The 19,071-nt window shown below is 40.7% G+C and overlaps 1 protein-coding gene across 8 annotated transcripts in view; it reads right to left on the bottom strand.

Moving 5' to 3' along the window:
• The window catches only part of OSBPL5 (oxysterol binding protein like 5), a 175,904-nt gene that overhangs the window by 23,320 nt on the left and 133,513 nt on the right, over window positions 1–19,071 (bottom strand). For all 8 annotated transcript variants that reach the window (XM_021403281.1, XM_021403280.1, XM_021403282.1 and 5 more), the window contains 5 exons: window positions 18,885–18,965; window positions 18,121–18,222; window positions 16,405–16,608; window positions 10,918–11,002; window positions 2,999–3,170 (listed from right to left, as the gene is read on the bottom strand). In XM_021403281.1, the coding sequence (XP_021258956.1) occupies window positions 2,999–3,170; window positions 10,918–11,002; window positions 16,405–16,608; window positions 18,121–18,222; window positions 18,885–18,965 (644 nt within the window). The remainder of the gene's footprint in view (window positions 1–2,998; window positions 3,171–10,917; window positions 11,003–16,404; window positions 16,609–18,120; window positions 18,223–18,884; window positions 18,966–19,071) is intronic.

The raw sequence follows: 19,071 nt of genomic DNA, 5'->3' as shown, positions 1-19,071 counted from the left end.
TTCATCTGCCTCACATTTGCAAGATATTTGAATTTTCACTGGAGCAAATGACTGTCTTAGATTCCTCTACACTTTCCTCCCACTCCAATTCTTTTGCAAAAACATTTCTTTAAAAGATTTCAGATTTAATCTAAGGGGAGATTATATTGACATGAAATTGCACTCCACTGTGCAGGATTACCCACCAGCCATAAACAAGGAAAACAGATGCTCCTCATTCTGAGGAACAAATTTGAGATGTTGAAGTGGAGCCAGGTCTTTTACTCCTTCAAACAGAATTACCAGTAAATACGTACGATGTGCAAAAAACAAAATCCATCCTGTGAGCTTGAATTGAAATCAATGTTAAGATTTCTCAGAGGCTTCCAATGGAATTTGGACTTGGTTTGAAAAGCTAGGAAGGAATGAATATACTGAAAGTCAAGAGCAGATTTCCATTTTATTCATGAGCATGAATGACTTGGCATCTTTTACAGCTGATGTACTGTTTCAGCATATTGGATCTGCCTTATATTGGTGCTTTGCTTTCCAAGAGAGTTCCTGGAAACTACAGTCAGTGACCAGGACTTCTCTGGGTTTAATACTGCTCATCTACACAAAGCAAAAACATAACTTTGGCTCTCATCAAACAAGGAAACAAGCCAGATTCCTGGGATTGCGGGACATGGAAGGAACAAGAAACACCGCTTCATATGAGGAGTGCCTGATGCCCTAAAGGCTTCTTGTCTAGAAATCACAGATTTGCACAGTACTTCAGCCTTTGATTCAGCAGCACAACTTGCACAGTACTTTCCCTTTCATGCTACTGAGGACACAGATTTCAAAATCACCGAATAATCTTGACTTTTCTCCCAGCAGGAACGCAGCAAATCAGCCAGCAGACAAATGCAGCTTTGGCTCAAGGGAGGATTTGCCTTTGCCAGTTCTCTTGGGTTTTGTTCTCTCTATAATATCCATCATCTCCCTTTTTTTTTTCTTTTTGTCTCCTTGACAGAGTAGTTTGGCTAATTTGAAGATAGAGTTAAATGTAATTAACTGCCCCCCTTAACAACAGCGTGCCAGCTTAATTGGTATGACTCCCTGTAGGGAAGGCATTTAATTAGAATGATTGAATCCCTGTGACGAAGCCACTGTCAGTGGCAGACCAAAAATCCTTCGCTTAGCATTTCCACAGTTTTGGTTTTATTTTCTCCCTCATTTAAAAGTTCTTTATTCCTCCAGGGACAACAGAAAGTCATTCCCCTGTCCCACAGTCATCATGGGCTTTAAGCACTGCAGAAAGTCTGGGTACACATTAAAGCCAGTGGTAGAGCTCAGAAAGGAGAGTGAATTGTCCAGATGATCAGATGCCAAACGCCCAGATTGAACTAGACTCAGCTAAAATCTGAGTTTGTCAGAAAAATCTGGCTCCAGTTGTGGGTACCCTGTTCTGCTGAAAACTCTGCCATGTGTGCTATTGCTAAGCCCCAATCAAGAGGGCTTTTAATGTCGAATAACCAAGTGGTGAAGCAGAGGTACCACTTAAATGTCATTTATGTATCATATGTTAGAGAAGAAATACGTCAGTACAGTTTTAACTCTATCTTCTGCATTTTCAGAAGCCATGGGTCTGACTGTAAGCTCTCAGTGCTGTAGACTCCACTTTAGTATTAACACTTCTATGCACTCAACCATCAGCTGAAGAAAAGTCCACTACATTCACAGCAAACACAGTCCTGAAATCCTCTTTCTTACACAGAAAGAAATTAGAAAGTGAGGTATTACAGAAGATGCCCAAGAAAAACAGCAGTATTTGCTCAAGTACTAGGGCAATGCAGACACCCTAGCAGTAAATATGATTTCCTTCTCTTCTCCCATTGCCTCTCAGAAAAGCACTTCTTCAAATTTTAGCTTAAAAAACAACAACAACAAAACCAACAACAAACAGCAGGTCTGGAGAACGCACACGGGGAATACCAGAGCCTTTCAAAGCAAAGGCCAGACCAGAATGCTGCCATTCAGCTTAGGTCCCATGGGACCAGAGATGCCTCTACAGTCTGCAGAAGACTCAGATCCCTGCTGTTGTTAAACTTGTAACAGAGCAGAAGAAAATCACCTAAAGGTGAGGTTCCACTCTGTGAGACATCATCCATGCGAACTGCAAGTATTGCTACTCTAAGAACTGTATAACGAATGGTGCATAGTTGTGAGCCCTTGAAATCAAATTCCTATCAGCAAAACTGGAAATGGACACTACATCTCCCAGTTCCAATTCCAAGGGCCAAGTATCCATACCAGGGTGATTTTTGAGTTTGTCTATTTATCTATAAGCAACAGATAAAGCCTTTTCTTTTTTTAAATGCTTATAGAGCTTTGAAGTGAGTTTTTCCAAAACACTGCAGTATTACTAGGAATATGAATAGGGCACTTTTTTTCCCTTATGTAAAAATTTATCTGATGCATAATGGAGGAAATTGGAAACCACTCAAAACCCCTGTAGAGAGAGAAAGTAATTATAAAAGTAAGGATGCAGTGTGTGCACACTGCTGACTATGACAGTAATATTAGCAAAGAGAACACATTATTAAAAAACAGATCAGACTCAGAGCCATATGTGCTAGTCAATAGACAGACACTGTAAATGATTGTGTCTGCCTAACCATGGGTCTACTTCAGTAAAGAGTAAAGTCTTTAGTAAAGACTGCAGTATTTACTCAAGCAAGCCATCTTCATGGTACTGCCTTCAGACAGCGTTTTGGTTCAAGGATACAGAAGAAAATTGCTTACTGTATACATGAACTCAACTGAGGTTCCTCCCAAACACTAGGTGACAACAGACTCTGTATTCTCCAAACCCACAGACTTGTGATGAATGCAGCAGAAGAATATACAGGCTATTTTTTATATGGGTCCCCTTAGTGGGCTCTAGCTATGTAACACTAAAGTTGACAGGATGCCCAAGCATGACCCACGCAACACCTTTCCCTCTGTGCATTAAGAAGTGAGAGCCCCATCTTACTGGAAGAACTCCTGGTCTGAGATAGCGCTTGTGTGCAAGATGTTGTTGAGCCCTGCATGTGCAGAATCGCTCGAGCCATTCATTTCTCCATCCTTTCCCTGCTTGGAGGCGCTGAGCCGGAAGAGGCTGGAGCAACGCAGGGCAAGTTCCAGAGCATCCAGCCAGCATCGTCCTGTGAAAACAAGGGAAATTATTTAAGGACAGGAGAGTAACTAAGACAACACATACATTGCTTCAAAAGCATCTTACCTGGGAGCAAAGCTCGTTATAACTCAGGAAGTCACTGCGTACAATAACCTATGTTTCATTTTTTGTATCCATAATCCCCAGGTTATCTTGTCCTTCTCGTCCCCAGTGTGTAAGCACTGAACTAGAAGCTGGCTTGCAGGTTGCACATGGAGAGTAGTGTTCCAACAGCAAACACTCCAAAGAAGAACCAGGAAGATCAATACTGCCAGAGTGATTAACAGGAGGGGGGATTGCTTGTCAGGCTGTTTATTTTTCTCAGTCTCTCAGATAATCAGGATGGAGTGTCAGCTTTTCTTGTCGTGCTCTAAAAAATTTGTAACTGAAGGGCCTACTTTACAAATACAAGAAACTATATGTTTGGTGCAAAGATGAGAGAAACCATGGTTCCCAAGCACAGCCTGACTGGATGTTTTTAAGGCCTACATAGAACCCACAGGCAGGAACCCATATTGAACCTTGGCTCCTTTTCCAGTGATCCATGCAAATTCACAAAGCAGTGTAGCAGTGCTCAACATCAAAATGCTGGAGCCTTTGGTATTCTTGGATGCACCTGAAAACACCCTGCTTCTTTAATGAGGCCAGGACACCTGCAAATTGGCTGAACACTCAAGAACTGAGGTATCTAGGGAGTTATCCTCTAATTTCTAGCATGTAAAACAGAGCTCTTCATTACACTCCTCAGAATGCATTTTGCAATAATTAGAAGTGTGCTTGAGAGGCAGGGAAGAAAACAACGGCATTTTGGGTCTAGCAACAGTAGGTGCTACGAACAGGTTTCTCCTGGACCATATCCACCTGGAGGTCCCATTTGGGAAATGTTTCCTTTACATTTGATTCCATCACACACTTAGCATCAAGCATATGCGTAAATCTCACTGGGATCCAGCTGATCTCTTGGACAGAATTCCTACTGACTTCAATGTGACTGAAATTTGGCTTTATAAGAAGATCGATGAGAGCTTAAAAAAATCTAGCTTGTATAGATAAGGAAATGTTTAAAATTTGAGTAGCTTTTAGAGCTTACTTTGGTACAAAGCTACAACCGATAAGAGCGTAAAAACACCAGAAGTTTGCAGAATTCCACTTGAATATTGAGCCACGAACACCACAGAGCCAAGCCGCTTATTCCAATTTCAACCCATAAATTCCTTCTGCATCAGCTTATGATTTAATAGTAAAGCCATACATAATGGTAAATAAAAGATTAGGAAGGTTGAAGGCTGTTGGAATTGATTTCACACTATTTTCTATTTAAGAAATATTCTTGCACAAAGGCTTTACATGCAGAGATTTATTCTCTTCTTACCATGTGGAGGATTTGCATGGATAACCCATTAGAGTTAATAGCTGTGCTGAGAACAAATCTACTCTCTCCTACACATCCCAGCTCCTGCTAACCCTTCAAGATGAAAACCTGTTTCAGGCTACTCCCTACAAGTGATTACACTGCTACTTGTGCACATCTTCTTTGACTTTCCTCTCTCCTTAACTTTTCTTTTCCTGTCCATGCAGTGATGACTGCACCATTTGACATTTGGAAATGCCGCAAATGTCAAGATATTTTTATATTCAGTGCGCTTGTAGAGGTAGGTGCTTTGATAGGTAGCTTGATTTGCAGCAGTAAGGGAGGTCAGCTCCTCAGCTCTCCTCAGCACTCACGCACAGACGTTCTCTTGTGACAGTCACAACAATGTACTGGCTATGTTTAAACTTTCTAACAAGGGTGAAAAGGATGCCTCAAGTCTCCTTTAAGCCAGGACCTGGCCATCTCCCATACTGTGCCCCTGCAGACCAACCTTCCCTGAGGCTGGAGGCACAGCTGGCCACCCCACATTGTCACTGCCATAGGCATTCACTGGTACCAACACATGCTATGGGTGTCCACCGCATAATAATCATTAAAATGTTTAATTTAATATTCCAAGGCAGTGACACAAAGCTTTCGAGGAAGTGTCATTATAAGAACGCACTGTGCATTAGCATTCAGCATTACTTCTGCCCCACAGCACACGGAAACGGTGTCAGAGCCTGCCCTTGTATTCAGTTCTAACAGAAGAGGAATTCAAGCAATGCACAGAAATCCCAAGCTAAGAAATTTCAGCCATCAGGTGGTGCTATGAATCTAAACGAACGCATACCACAAAAAAAAAAAAAAAAAAAAAAGACATAGGATTTCCTCTGCACATAAAAAGGTTAAGTTCTCTCCAAATCAACGGTGTGTTAATTGCAGTATAATGCTGTAAAATTATACCCTCTAAGTTTCGGGGACTGTGCACAAGACAAACCTGTTTCATTGCTACAGGCCTATATGAAATGTTTTTACATTTGAGTGGTCTTGCTATTGAGTAACATTCATCTTTATTGTGAAAATTATATGAAAATTCTAGCATTTGGATTACTTAATTGCTTTCGCAAGAAGTCAACTCCCTCCCTCAGGAACTGCTGAAGGAGAAAAAACATGTGGTCCCAATAATTAAATGGTCATCCACAGCCATGGTACTCCTTATGAAGGCTTCACAGTTACCTTGATTTTCACATTTTCTAATTCTGAATGGTTGACTCAAGACATATATATACATTTTTTTTTTGTATGCAAGATACTTGGATCAGAGAAGGATGCAACAGGTTCCTTCAGAGAGGAATGGCATCCCAATATGATGCATATAAAGGAAGCAAAACAGAAATGCAAAGGAGTTAGAATGGTAATATTTCATCCAAAGCTAGCAGAGTTCTCAGTGAGAAAAACAACAGAGGGAAAAGACACCCCGTCTAGAGAAGGTTCCCTTCTCTGAAGGGCAAAGTCAGTCCCAGTCAGATCACTCACACTGGCAACAAGAACAAGGAAGGTATTTCACATCTCCTATCTTTCAGCACCTGAACTGCTCAGGTGGTTGGGTTGCCTACCTGCACTTGCCTCCCTCCAGGACCAATAGGAAAAGAGTGATCCCTTGGGCATGGCTGCTCCTCAAGGGCCAAAAGCTCTGTCCTGCCAGAGCTCTACTCACACTAACTTGAGTTTCCGTTCTCTTCTGGAGCAGCTGGTCTCCTTGCACTGACCATTTGTTGGAGTATCTATTCCCCTACATCACTTGAGCAAATGAGGATCATTTGGCATGTGGCATCATTTAGTTTTTTTTCTCTGATACATGTGTCTACAGTAAGATAAAGACTGTCATGACTGACAATTTCAAGAAGGAAACTCTTTGGAAAATCTGCTAAACACAGCTGGGTTCCAAAGTCCCTTCCTTCTTGAAAGGTTTTGGAAAAAAGCTAATAAAGGACATGTAATGCTGTGACTTCCCAAAACCAAAGCTGAACAGACATCCCCACATCTGTTTTGAAATCTTCAGGCCTTATGGCGCAGCAGCCTGGAAAAGCACCCTGCAGCCTTTTGAGATGATTTGTGCAGTCCAGCTGTGCAGACAGGAAGCACTGCTTCTCCTCGCAGGACACTTTCTGCATCCACAGGGCACCATGCAGAAACCTAGAGGCTGCAAGCCTGACCTGGAGTAAGCACGTGCTTGCACCAACTCTTTATTTCTTGGACAAAAGGAACTACTAAAACCGAGTGACAAAAAACACTTCTCTCCCTTGGAGAAAAACAACAGTTGCTTATTCTGCTACACCAGTCTCAGTTCAAGGAATTCCTTCAAGGAACACCTTCAGTATTTCCTAGCTTTTAAACAGTTCTTAAACTACAATAATATCCTACAGGAAAAAGAAAAAAAAAACACAAAAAAACGAAACAGACAGACAATATTGGAAAAACAAAGCTCTTCAATCTCTTCAGTTCCCATCATTTCATTTAGAACAACTCTCAATTTGATGTGCCAGGTCTGTCTGCCACATTTTACAGCAGCAGATCGCAGAGGGGCCAGCCAATGTTCTCTCGGTGCTCATCAATAACACAGATCTGCTCGAGATGGAATCCTGTCATGGCACATAGAAATCTCAGTCCAGGACTAAACTTTTTTTCCATTTCATTTTTGTAGCTAGAGAACAGCTGAGATGAATTTCTTGCCAATTAAGACTTCAAAAGCCTCACACCTAGTAACCATACATTCTTCCAGACAGGCATCACTAAGGGATGATCACTCTTCTTGAATTATTAAAGTCATCCAGCTTTTGGCCTCATGCCTCACACCTACAAGATAGATGCTTTTCAAAATCAACCTGAAGCAGACTGCCACCTGGAAATGATGAATACTTGCTCAAGCGCACACAAATCACGGATGCTGAGGAAGACGCAGGTTTGGTTCAGCCAGTGAACATTAAGGTCACGGTATTCAGCTGACTGCTTCTTATTTTGTGGTACCACTTGGGTGCCTACGTATATGATTTCTTACACCGGCTGTCAAGATGCAAGGATGTGATCCCTCAGTTAGCTGCAGGTGCAATGTATGCACCAAGCTAAACAAAGTCAAGTTGCAAATTCCTGGATTTTCAAGCGCTGTGAAAAATTTAAGGAATACGGAGGGCAGACATAAAGCTAAAAAGACAATTTCTAATTTTTTCCAGCACTCCCAGGATCCGGTGGTGTATTTCACTGTGAAGATGATTTCAAATTGCAGTCTTCCCCTTGGCTTACTGCTTCTGTGCATGACCCTTATTTTAATAATGTAATTTACTCCTCAGATCTGAGCATCCATTTTGGAGGAAGGGCCAAGTGCCTAGCAAAAATTAAAGAAACAATGACACCGCAAACTAGAGCATCAGGTTTTACACACAGCTCTATCCACACAAGGCTAATCAAAATTTGCCTGGTGGAAGGGACAGACATAAGCAATGAAATACAAGTGTAGTTTACGATCCCACTGTTAAGCCTTTCACCCTTGGTAGCCTGCCACTTTGAGCATCCCCAGTAACCCTTTCAGTAGCAGTGCCTATGGCAAGGTGGAGATCTATGATATGAGATACATACAACTGGACAACTCACATCGCTTGGGAGCTGCAGGGCATTGATTTGGGGATCTGAGGAACAGCCTCAGAATGGTCTGAGCAGGAAGTTCGGGACATGTTTCAATTACTAATTCTAAGTCGCTCATCAGCGTAAGCCTGGAATGCATACACAGTCACTGGTTCGGAAAAAGCAATTTCCTTTTCTGAAACTGCTAAGAAAGAAAGACCCTGTGTTTGTACAGGTTGGGCCTTGCAGGCTGATTTGACCTTCCAGATGTCTTTAAAACATATCACAAAGCAGACTGCTGCTGGGGTCTGCGAATGTGAAATTTACTGTAGCTTGGCGGTAGTTCTGCAGGCTGTGCAGAAGTCAGGACCTTAAATCCTACCAGCAGTCTCTCACAGATGGTACAGCAGAGGGGAAAAAAGGGATTCTGAAATGCTGAGGGAAAAAGTAGGCCATGTAGCTGCTTGCTGATCATGGTACAGTTGCCTGGATAGCAGAACTGTACATGTAACATATGTTGTAACTCAATATTCCCCAGCAAGTCAGAGGCTTCCATGAATTACTGTTAAATTCACCAAATGCTCTGCCATTCATTTCCCACTATTAACATGGGAGGACGCATTAAAAAGAACATGGTCACAACACCTTCTCAGAGAGACCATAGATTCACACTACATGGAGGAGACTGTTAACCACACCATCCTATTTTAGAGAAGCAGCAAAGAAAATGAAAACCATACTACATCCTAAAGTGACTCTACTTTGACCTGCCCAGTCTCTGCCTGCTTCCTAAGAATACTGTCCAATATCTTAGCTTTAAAAAGTGTTCCAGTAAGTGACTATTTTAAGTTCTTAAGATACCGCAGTCATAACATGACAATTATAACATGACAGTCATAACAATTCACTGGGCAGAAGACTTCCCACAAGGCCTCTAAATATTTAAAATTCTCATGTGCCAGACATGGCCCCTTTTCTGCTTTTCCAGAATTACAGCGTGTAACCTAGGTGGAGAGATCACAGCTAGATAAGTCTTATTGCTGATGATCTCTTGGGGACTACTGCAAGCTTGGAGCCCTCATGGGCGAGGGTAATCAGAACAAATCTAAAGCTATTCTACTGTTCTATGCCCTATGAATGTCATCATAGAAAAGAAAGCACAGAAGTTCAGCCATAGGTCTCTTTGCCAGGCCTTAACATTTAGTCATTAGATTTTCACTAGAATAAAGTTTTCATTTAGAAGACAACAGATATGCCACAAGAAAAGGACATTATCAGACAGCGATTTGTCTTGAATGTATACAATGACCGCTTTGTTCCCTTTGAGAATTTTCTAATTAAGTTGATGGAAAGACAAGTCACATGGATATCAAAATAATTACAAAATCTGGATTGTCAGACAGTGAAGTTAGTCAGTTACTTAAGAACTCTGCAGGGCTGTTCTGTATATTTCTTCTACAGGTCATCTGTCTAACTAGAGCTTGAAATGCCTGTAACTTATCAGCTCTACCTCAAAGGCATTTTTTCCCTGAAAGACTACATATCAATCTATTCCTGTCAAGATGGGTGATATTTGGAGCCATGTAAAATCCTGCATCTCTTTACACAGATCAGCTGTACTGTTCCATAAGTTACAAAAGTGTAGAAAAGAAATAAATGTGCTTCTACAGCTCTGTACAAGTTCCACTTATTTTCATATCATTTCACTGTATTACCAGCTCTAAGCAGCTTTCACTATTGAGATGGTATACCTCATGATGAATACAGCAGCAGGAAAAACAGCATGCCAAGTATATAATGGAAGCAGCCTTCCTCCTATTCTAAGCACGACATCAGAGCTGCATTTGGCATCTTCAATGTCCCATTTCCAGTTTTTAGGAGTACGTGAAACATTCACCAGAAGCATCTTATTTCTAAAGCCCACTGTGCTCCATAAACAATCTTTATGTCCTTGAAGTCAGTCTAGATGAAATCTGAACAAGCACATGGACTACACGGGCATCCTTTGCGTGAGAGGTGAAAAAGATCCATAAAACAGTCTCGGTTAATTTGCTATGGCAAAAAATTACTGTAGTCTGAAGGTCAAATGGAATGAAAACATGATTTTAATCGCCTTATCTACTTATAAATCACTGATATTTTAAGTTGCTAAAGTCATTTAGTGAGATTTTCACATTGCATGCTGGCATGCTTATTGTAAATTCACCTAAAATTACCTTCCACAGTTCTGTGAATTCCCAGAATGTTTTTTTGCATGAGGTTTCACAAGGATCCATCTGGGCCTGCTACATCATCAACCCTGGTACAGCACGTTTACGGGAGAATTCTGCTGGTTGAGAGGCATTTATCCACAGTTTTTCCATACTGCTATGTTATTTTCCTCCAGAAGGTCCCTATCTATTTGGAGACTTAGGCAGACAACCCACTAAATTCTCTGTTCAAATGAGGAAACAGGTAAGCCTCCTCTCATTCCAATTTCAGAATCAGCTTCTTTTATCCTTTCGTGTTTACTGACTTAAAGTTTTTATCTCAGCTACAAGCCTAGGCCCTTCCATACACATGTCCAGAAAGGTAGCTTTTCATGAAGAATAAGAAATGTACCTGTAGTCTGCCTGACCTATTTTGACACATGCTAATGAATGTCATCTCAAACTGAGTGAGCTGTTATTTTTTATTTTTCCCTTTAAGATTTTTTTTTCCATCAACCTATTTTCATCTACAGATTTGAAATAATTGGAGAAACCAAATGAAGGCCCAAACTTACCATCTGATTCGGAGGCTGCTCTAAAAATCAAGTAGCTGCTGGGAAGAGGCTGAGTGATCGAACCAACATTTTCTCCCTTTGGGCCCTGGAAATACATACAGACAAAAAGAAGTAAGGTACTGAAGATGCAGTGACCATTCAGTGTCTTTCTACTCTTCCAAGATAGAGAATGTATGTCTGTGATAAGAAAGAAGAAAAGAAGCAGATGGAGTAATTTAGAGAGATTCATTAGTAATCATGACATTACTGCTGCGGTTCCTAAGCATTAATGAGCCCTGACGTAAATTGGACTTAGCCTAACCCATACTCAGCTACAAAACTGACCTGTTTATTCAGATCCTCACTGATGGAGGAATCTCATTCCTATAGCTTGGAAATAAAACCAACAAAAAGACAGCCAAGTATTTGCTATTATCCATCTTTATGCAACTCCTGAACAGACTTTCCCATTCAGCACACGTCACTCTCATACACTAGAGATGAATTATCCTTTTTGTGTCACCATAAAAGCTGCAGAGCCTGCACTTGGGCTGTGAGCACCTCTAGCAGAGAGGCAATGGCAGCTCTTCTGGAAGAAAGGAAAGAAGAAAAGGGAAAACTCCATCCTGCAAACCCTGCCTGTGGGGACCAGGCCATGTTGCAGGAAAGGAGAAGGCTGAGGATCAGTTTCCCAGCATGGACACATTGATGGGCTGCAGCCCTTCACCTCTACATCCAGAAACGATGTGAACTTTTATAATAGGGTGCCTGGGAGGACAGCTGCCTCAGAGAGACTGGGAACAAAACCAGGTTTTGCTTGCTTATTTTGCCTTTACTTTAGGAGCTGTAGCAAAAAAGATGATTGTGTCTTGTACACATCCAGCCACAACTCCCTTAACTTGACTGTCCAAAAATGATTCATGTGGAAGCACAATCCATCCTGGATCAAAGCACTTATGTGAACAATACCATGTGCCTTGATTTTTGCCCTTGTCTTCTCCTCTTGAGCTCCAGAAGCTGTGAAGAAAAAACTTTTCCTCTAGCCAGTGAGCTCAGCTCCATAGTCTGTATGGTATGTGTTTAAGTCACAACACACTTGAATTAAATGTGAGTCCTACCTCCACCCCTGCATTTCTGAAATCACTCACCCCTCTTTAATTCCTTCCCTTCCTCATCTTGCAACAAACAACATGAAAGCAGATCAAATATGCCAATATCATTTCAGAAGTACATGCAGAGCAGGAAAACAATATTCATATATCTACTATGCCAGCTGCAGGGTGGAACAAGCAGTTTTCTCCAGGAGTGCTCAAATACAGATTTCCTTTAGTTTCCAGAGAGCATCACATACAATGCTTAAAATCTGTAGGGAAATGTCTGCAATTTGAGTATGGTCCTCCCTTGCACAATTCTTCGCAGTATCCAATCCCACTCTTGGAGAGAAGGACTTCCTCCCAATAATAGTTTGCTAGCAGTGAACTGTGACTGTTACTGAAGACTGCTTCTGGTGTCTGGTAGCTAAACTGTGGTTTTATCTGGACCTCTCTTTTTGAGTCTCACCCAGAGAGACAAAGTTTAGAAAATACAAGGGGTGCAAGCATAGGGCAAGCATCAAATTGTATCTGTGTTTATGTCACAAATTTGCAGCGCAGACAAGACCGCAATCTCCAGCCTAGCCTCTCGTCTCTATATCCGCAGGGTTCTTCTGCTGCCAGGAGAAATTGGAATCTTTGTTACTTGCTTCTTTCTCCTCTCCTCTCTCCCACAAGAGGATCAGGGTTCACAAAATTAAGTGTTTAAAGGCTTAATAGTCAGGGCTGGCAAAGCTGGGATTTGATTAGTGATCCAGAGCAGAACAGCTCAAGACATTACCAGTGAAATTAATGTAATCAGGCAGCATTCCCAATGGCATTTTTCCTTTCTAGCTTGCAGCTAAGCAAGACATTCAGGAATTGTTGGTAACACCATTACTTGTGTTTTCAGATCAGAGATTGATATTTGTTCTGTTGAAGGAAACCCCCCACAACCAAAAAGTAGCCATACAGAGAGCCACTTTAAAGAAAGCCAAGGGGATGGACTGTCACGAAAGGGTGGGTTGAAAGAAGATTTCAACAGACATTTAGACATATAAATAAACACAAAGAGCAGCTAAGTCACTTTGTCAAGGAAACGTATTCAATTGTAACGCATGCTCTTGCACAGAAGGGGCCATTTCCCACAGAAAGAAAAGGAGAAGAAGAAAAGAGAGGTCATAAAAATAAAGTCAATATCTCCTCAAAGTAAACTAGGTTTTGTATCTGAACAGCAGAGATAATGGCGCTTTCTGTCTCCCAGCCTTTGAGCATCGTGTTTGTCTAGAGTTTAAGACCTCCAAGACGATGACCATCTCTCACTAAAAGTGACTGTTCTCCCTGCTGTTCTGAGACCTGAAGCTCAGCTGCAGCCTACAGGCAATACAGCTAAAAAAAGATTATCTTTCACCCATTCCTGTTTTTACCTTTGATTTGAGACTCAAAGGCACTGACAAACAGGGTGTGTTCAGGCTTTGAAAAAAGGAATGGATTTGCTGGTTTAGATAGTGTGTCAAGACACCTCATCTTGGAGAGTCATAAAACAATGGGTAAAAGTGAGGGGAAAATCCCTGTCACTAAAAGTGCTGTTGATAATTGCTAAAGGATGAAGATAAAATTAGTGTTATGTTATGGAGGACAAAAAACAATGGCAAAAGAAGTAGCACAAGGCCATTATTAGGACTTCTTTCTTTAAAGAAATTACTCAAAACTCTTAAAATCAACAAATTTCAAGTTATATGTATTCCCAGGTTTGATTCCAACTCATTTACCACTTCAAATACTTGCCAGAAGAAGATGCAGTCTATTGAAGCCTTCCCACACCATGTTCAGCTAGCTCCTGTGTAAGCTCAAGGGGATGTACAAACTGTTCTAAGACATTTATTTGGGACTGCTGGGCAAACCCTGCCATCCGATAGCTGTAGACTCCCTTCGAGAAGAAAAAGGACAGATGCCCACATCCTTGTGTTAATTACTAGGTTGGTAACCCTTTGACTCTAGAAATCAGAAAGCTTTATAGGAAAAAAGTTCCCTGGTGCGTAGAGCTGTCAGCTATAAGATAGTTTTACATCTTACCTACCTACCATGTGAAAGACATCCCAACAATTCATCTTGCTCTAACTGTAGTTAAATGATTGCACATCAGACTTAATTGGTTAGCACAATCATAAACACCTAGAGCAGTGCTTGAATCAGGCATCTGTTCCAGGGACCAACCCTGCAGCTGGGTCCAAACATCTGCAGAGCAGCCAGGCTAATGTGTCTAAAGGTGCTCATTACCTCAAGGTAGCTGAGTCCAATAATGAAAATCTAAACTGGATCACCAACAGTAGTCTGAAAAATCCTTGAAGATTTCACAAGCCATTTTAGCCAAAAGCAGAAGTTTAGCCAGATAGCTCAGGCTTACCTTTATTTCGTGAGAAATTGGCTTTCTTTGTATAGTTACACATAGACAATTTAGAATAGCCAGTTCTGTTCCAGCTGAATAAAAAGAAGGCCATGAAATGACATAAAACTGTATTTTAGCAATGTCAGCTATAAACTACTGTCAGAGTGCAAATAGCATATTTGACACTGAGCAGTTCACTGGTGGATTCCTTCATTTGTATTTTGGTGTTCATCTTGTGGCTGAAAGCACCTATCGCATGTAACAATTCCAGCTGAATTCACGTTTCAGGAAATATCCTCCTATGCTCAAATGTAGCTTTCCAAATATATCCCTAGTGACTTAGAATACTGCTTTTACTTTAAAATCCAAATCTCTTGGGCTTCCTCTGTACACAAACATTTTTCAGAAATATATTCCCTTCATTTTTAATATATTAATTCCTATTTCCATCTCACATTTTTCTCAAGAGACACAAGAATTAGACACACATACACTCAAATAAACTTATATATTGATAAAAACTCTGTTTCTTTTTGGGTGGTTTATACCAAGAAAAGGGCATTCCAGCATAACATGACACTTCAGATCTGTCAGCGACACTACTTTTCATTACTTGACTGCGCTTTTGAGCTTGCTTTTCCACTATCTCTCCTGACTGTGCTTTTCAGAAGAACTAAGTTGACCTGTCTTGTCACAAGGAATTTACTTGTTGATGGACAGCAAATGATTGACAGCCTTCTTGAGCACATATTCTGTGTAAAAAAGCAATAGAACACTCAAAGTTGAAAAAGCAAGGTTGCAGTGAAGCCTTTGCAACATAATGCTAAAGCAACCTGGGTACAAATTGGAGCTGGTCTACTGTGAGAAAACAGCAGCTCTTACCCCTGGTTGTTGAGGTTCATTTTAATTCTTTCCTCTAACCCTAATAAAAATGCCAAGATGTTACATATTGTACAGCTGAGTTTAAATCAGATTAACTGGAGGGATAAGCAGGAGTGAAGTTGCTCCATCTGTTCTCACAGGGTTTCCCCTCGGTTTTGTTAGACATTCTGATGCCAGTGACAAATTCAGTCATCACTCTTGCATGGATCTTTCCAAGTAGACTTATTTTGCTGACCACTCTGCAGCAAGGTAATAACTCGTAAGCCTTGTTTGCACTGGTCGTGCCTCCTAGAAGATACATACTTTCAACAACTCTGTTGAGTCACTATTTTTAGAGAGGAAAAAGAGTCCAAGGTCAGTTGAATTCTGTCTCTTCATGCTGCTCTCAGTGCTTCTCAGAAGGTACTGGGATCTTCCTCTTTGCTCGCAAGCATTCAATTTTGTTGATTTTTTACTACCAATTCTTAAAGAAAAAAATAAAAGAAATGCAGCTTTTCAAAATTTGCAAGGAGTTATTTCAAGAAGTGTGAGAAACTATCAATCATCTGTATTACAGGGAGATCCAGAGGCCATTCTTGGAGCTGATAAACATACAGGAAGACACTCTCCCAGCCTCAGGCTGAAGAAGCACTCAAAGTGAAAGAGAGAAAGTCTTCCTATTTCCTTTTCAAAGAAGAGAAAACTAAGACATCTTATTCAAAATTACACTTTTGTGTAACTGTTGGGTCTTGAGCAGTCCACTGAGTTCCAAGCCAATCACAAACAAACCCAAATCTCAGACATCAGAATTAAAAAAAAGCTTTGGTCAACAGCAATCATTTTTGTCACTTTACCGGCCTTCTTCCAGTGTTGTGCAAAGCGGTGTTGTACACCCCTGTCTTGGGGAAGTCAGTTATGTGAGCCTGTTATTCATTCTGCACTAGTGTTTCTCCTTTCCTCAATTTATGCGTACATCTATATACCAAGAAAGATACACATGTATAAATAATCACAATGTGCCGTGCTCCTTTGATGTCACTAAGCTTTAGTGTCCTTAACCTTTTTATGCAGTCAATTTGCCATCACTAACAGCAACTAAATAACTGAAAATCTAGATATTGTTAATGCTAGATAACGCTAGCCAGTGCTCAGTAGACACGAGTACCACTACTCAGGCACAGTACTTACCTTTACAGCCCAGATTGACTGATCCAAAGGATGAAAAAGTTTAAAACAGAAGCCATCCTTTTTGGAGGGTCTCTCAATCAGCTCACAAGAATGGAGCAAGATTGTCCCAACCCACTGTCCGATCTTTGGCGTCTTATAAATCAGCAGCACTCCAGGTTTCAGAACACACCACAGCTTGGTCCAGCTCTTCAGGGTCCCACGAATCTGAAGGGAGGCAGGGAGAGAACAAATTTTTGCACTTATGTTACTCCCTAAAATAAAAAAAAATATTCAGTATTTATTCAGTATTTACAGCACACATTTCTCCCAAGCGCACAGTATGATACATTCTGTTTGGAGATTACAATATCTCAACAGACTTGGGGTTCTCATACCAAAATCCCAGACCAAGCAGATCTGGCTAGCAGAGTCTAGTCTTTACATTCTGATTACTGGCTTGGTGTTCACAGCTTGCTTCGTTTTTCAGGCAACCAGCACTGCTGGCCCACGTAAGAGTGATATGTTAATAATCATGGAGGACGTGCCAATTAGGATACTGCACGGAAATATATTATAGCCAGTCTAACTGGACTTGGAAGTCATTTTAATAATGTTCTGTAGAACAGAGCTATTAATGGGTTTTGTCAAATACTCCATTTTTTAAAGCTCCTTCTCCAGCTGGTTTACTTCTCTGTCAAGCTCAATGCATATTCTCCTTTGTATAGAAGACATTAAATCTGATAGCATATATTAAAGATAACAGCTTTAGGAATGGGGAAGTTTCTCAATAAGGTTATATTTTGCCTAAGGTCTTCTTGTCTTCAGCATACATAGGCCAGACATCAAGTCTTATGTTGGTGTGCTATTTTGTGAACCAGGATCATTTGTTTCTGAGCCAGAAATTTGCATCCAGAACAACCACATGACAGGTATTTTTTATTAAAAAATTGAACATCTATCAACCACTTTGAACATTACAGAAATATTCTGTTGCACGTCTATTTTCTCATATAAACCACACACATCTCCCTTGTCTGGCCTCTAACACTGACCACAGAATAATATTACAGGTTTTTCACACTGCTCAAATGCAATTGTTTTGTTTCGTGACATTTCCAATTTACTTTATGTTTTAAAAGAGCTGTTTGGAGATGTTTGAAGATTAAATTTTGCCATTATAGAAGGCATGACCAGTCGAGAAGACTACATGGCCCTGAACAAGGAGAAAAACAGTGGTCAAAGATAGCATCTTGCAGTGTGAATCCACCTGAACTTTGCCACATACAAAGTTGCAGGACTTCAGTGAGAAGGTGTCACTAGTTGAGTCTTTGTACAAGGAGAAATTACAGTTGTCATCAGGTCCAGTATGTTTTGTTCTCTGCTGTGGCAATATAAAATTCAACTGTCAATAGAACAAACTGTATCTGCCTGTTCTCTCTTCTGTACAAAAAAACACCTATGGAAAGAGGTCAGCAGATTCTTTCAGAGAGGAAGAAAGAAAGAAACATCATCACTTCCTTTTGTACTCTGCAGTTTTTGAGACCTTGTTCTATTTAAAGATACGCAATAGACGGATGGAAAAAAAATTCCCCAATATCTTAGTTCAAGTTTTACAGCAACATCAACTCAAAACTAGTCAGTCTTCCTACACTCTGTGCTCATGCATAACTCTCAGACAGAGGCGGTATATCTCAGTTATTTTTTTCCTAGAGTCTCAGAACAATCTGTATTAAATACCTTCAGCCAGTCTGCAGTGATCACTACGCTGGGATCCTTTAGAGCACTGAAGAGTTGTTTGGTAGCTCTTTTCTTCTCCTGTCTGTAATTTTTTTTTTGTACCTGGTTCAGAACAGAAAAAAAATATAGTGGTTGTAATCACGACCTCTTTGGAGTAGGAAAGATCATAATGCATTAAGGGCAGCTAAGTATAGCACAGCTAGAACTTGACCCAGCATAGGTTCCCCAGAAATGAGCACAGAGAGGAACAAAAGCATGATGAAAGAACAGATTCTTTCTTTGCTTATGAAGTTCCACTAAACGTAATCTAATTTTTCTACTTTTGGGGGAATGGAAAAAGGCTGAATACCCAGTCCTCCTCACCCCTCAAATTAAAGGGATTTAATCTGATTTCATCCAAATCAAATTATTTATACTTTTGGTTTGGGAGACAAACAAGTGTTGAAGAAAAAATATGCTCAGTTTGCCTAGGCATACCCATCCTAACAAGACCAATAAAGCCTTGCAGTCCTCTCGATGTGCCTTACAGCTCTGGAGCACAAGAACAGAGCAAAATAATTACACTGATTTGTTCTGTTTGCAACATATAACCTAATCCTGTATAAAGCTCATTAATGCCCGTGGCATATTATGACTCCTAAAAGAGTCAGAGGCTTTTTTGGGACTTGGGAAATGACTCAGAAGAGTTCCCAATGGTTTGTTTGAAAGGTACCACTTTTGTAAAAGAAAGCCAGCTGATGGTGACTTGGCTGCCTTGCACTTACCTTTAGTGTTTCCTTCTTAGTGAATTTGGCCGTGGGAGACACACACTCTTTGTCAGACCCATTGCAAAACTTATATTCGATCTGAAAAAAAGAGGAAAAGAGAAAACAGGAATGCGTTACCATGAAGATGTTCATGCAGAGCTCTAGTGAAGGGTCATCTATATTTTCCAGCAATCCATGAAAGAGC

This window comes from Numida meleagris, chromosome 6 (assembly GCF_002078875.1).
Source record: "Numida meleagris isolate 19003 breed g44 Domestic line chromosome 6, NumMel1.0, whole genome shotgun sequence".
Taxonomy (NCBI): Eukaryota; Metazoa; Chordata; class Aves; order Galliformes; family Numididae; genus Numida; species Numida meleagris.
Note: the sequence above shows the minus strand (reverse complement) of the source record. Positions and strands in the feature narration are given on the sequence as shown.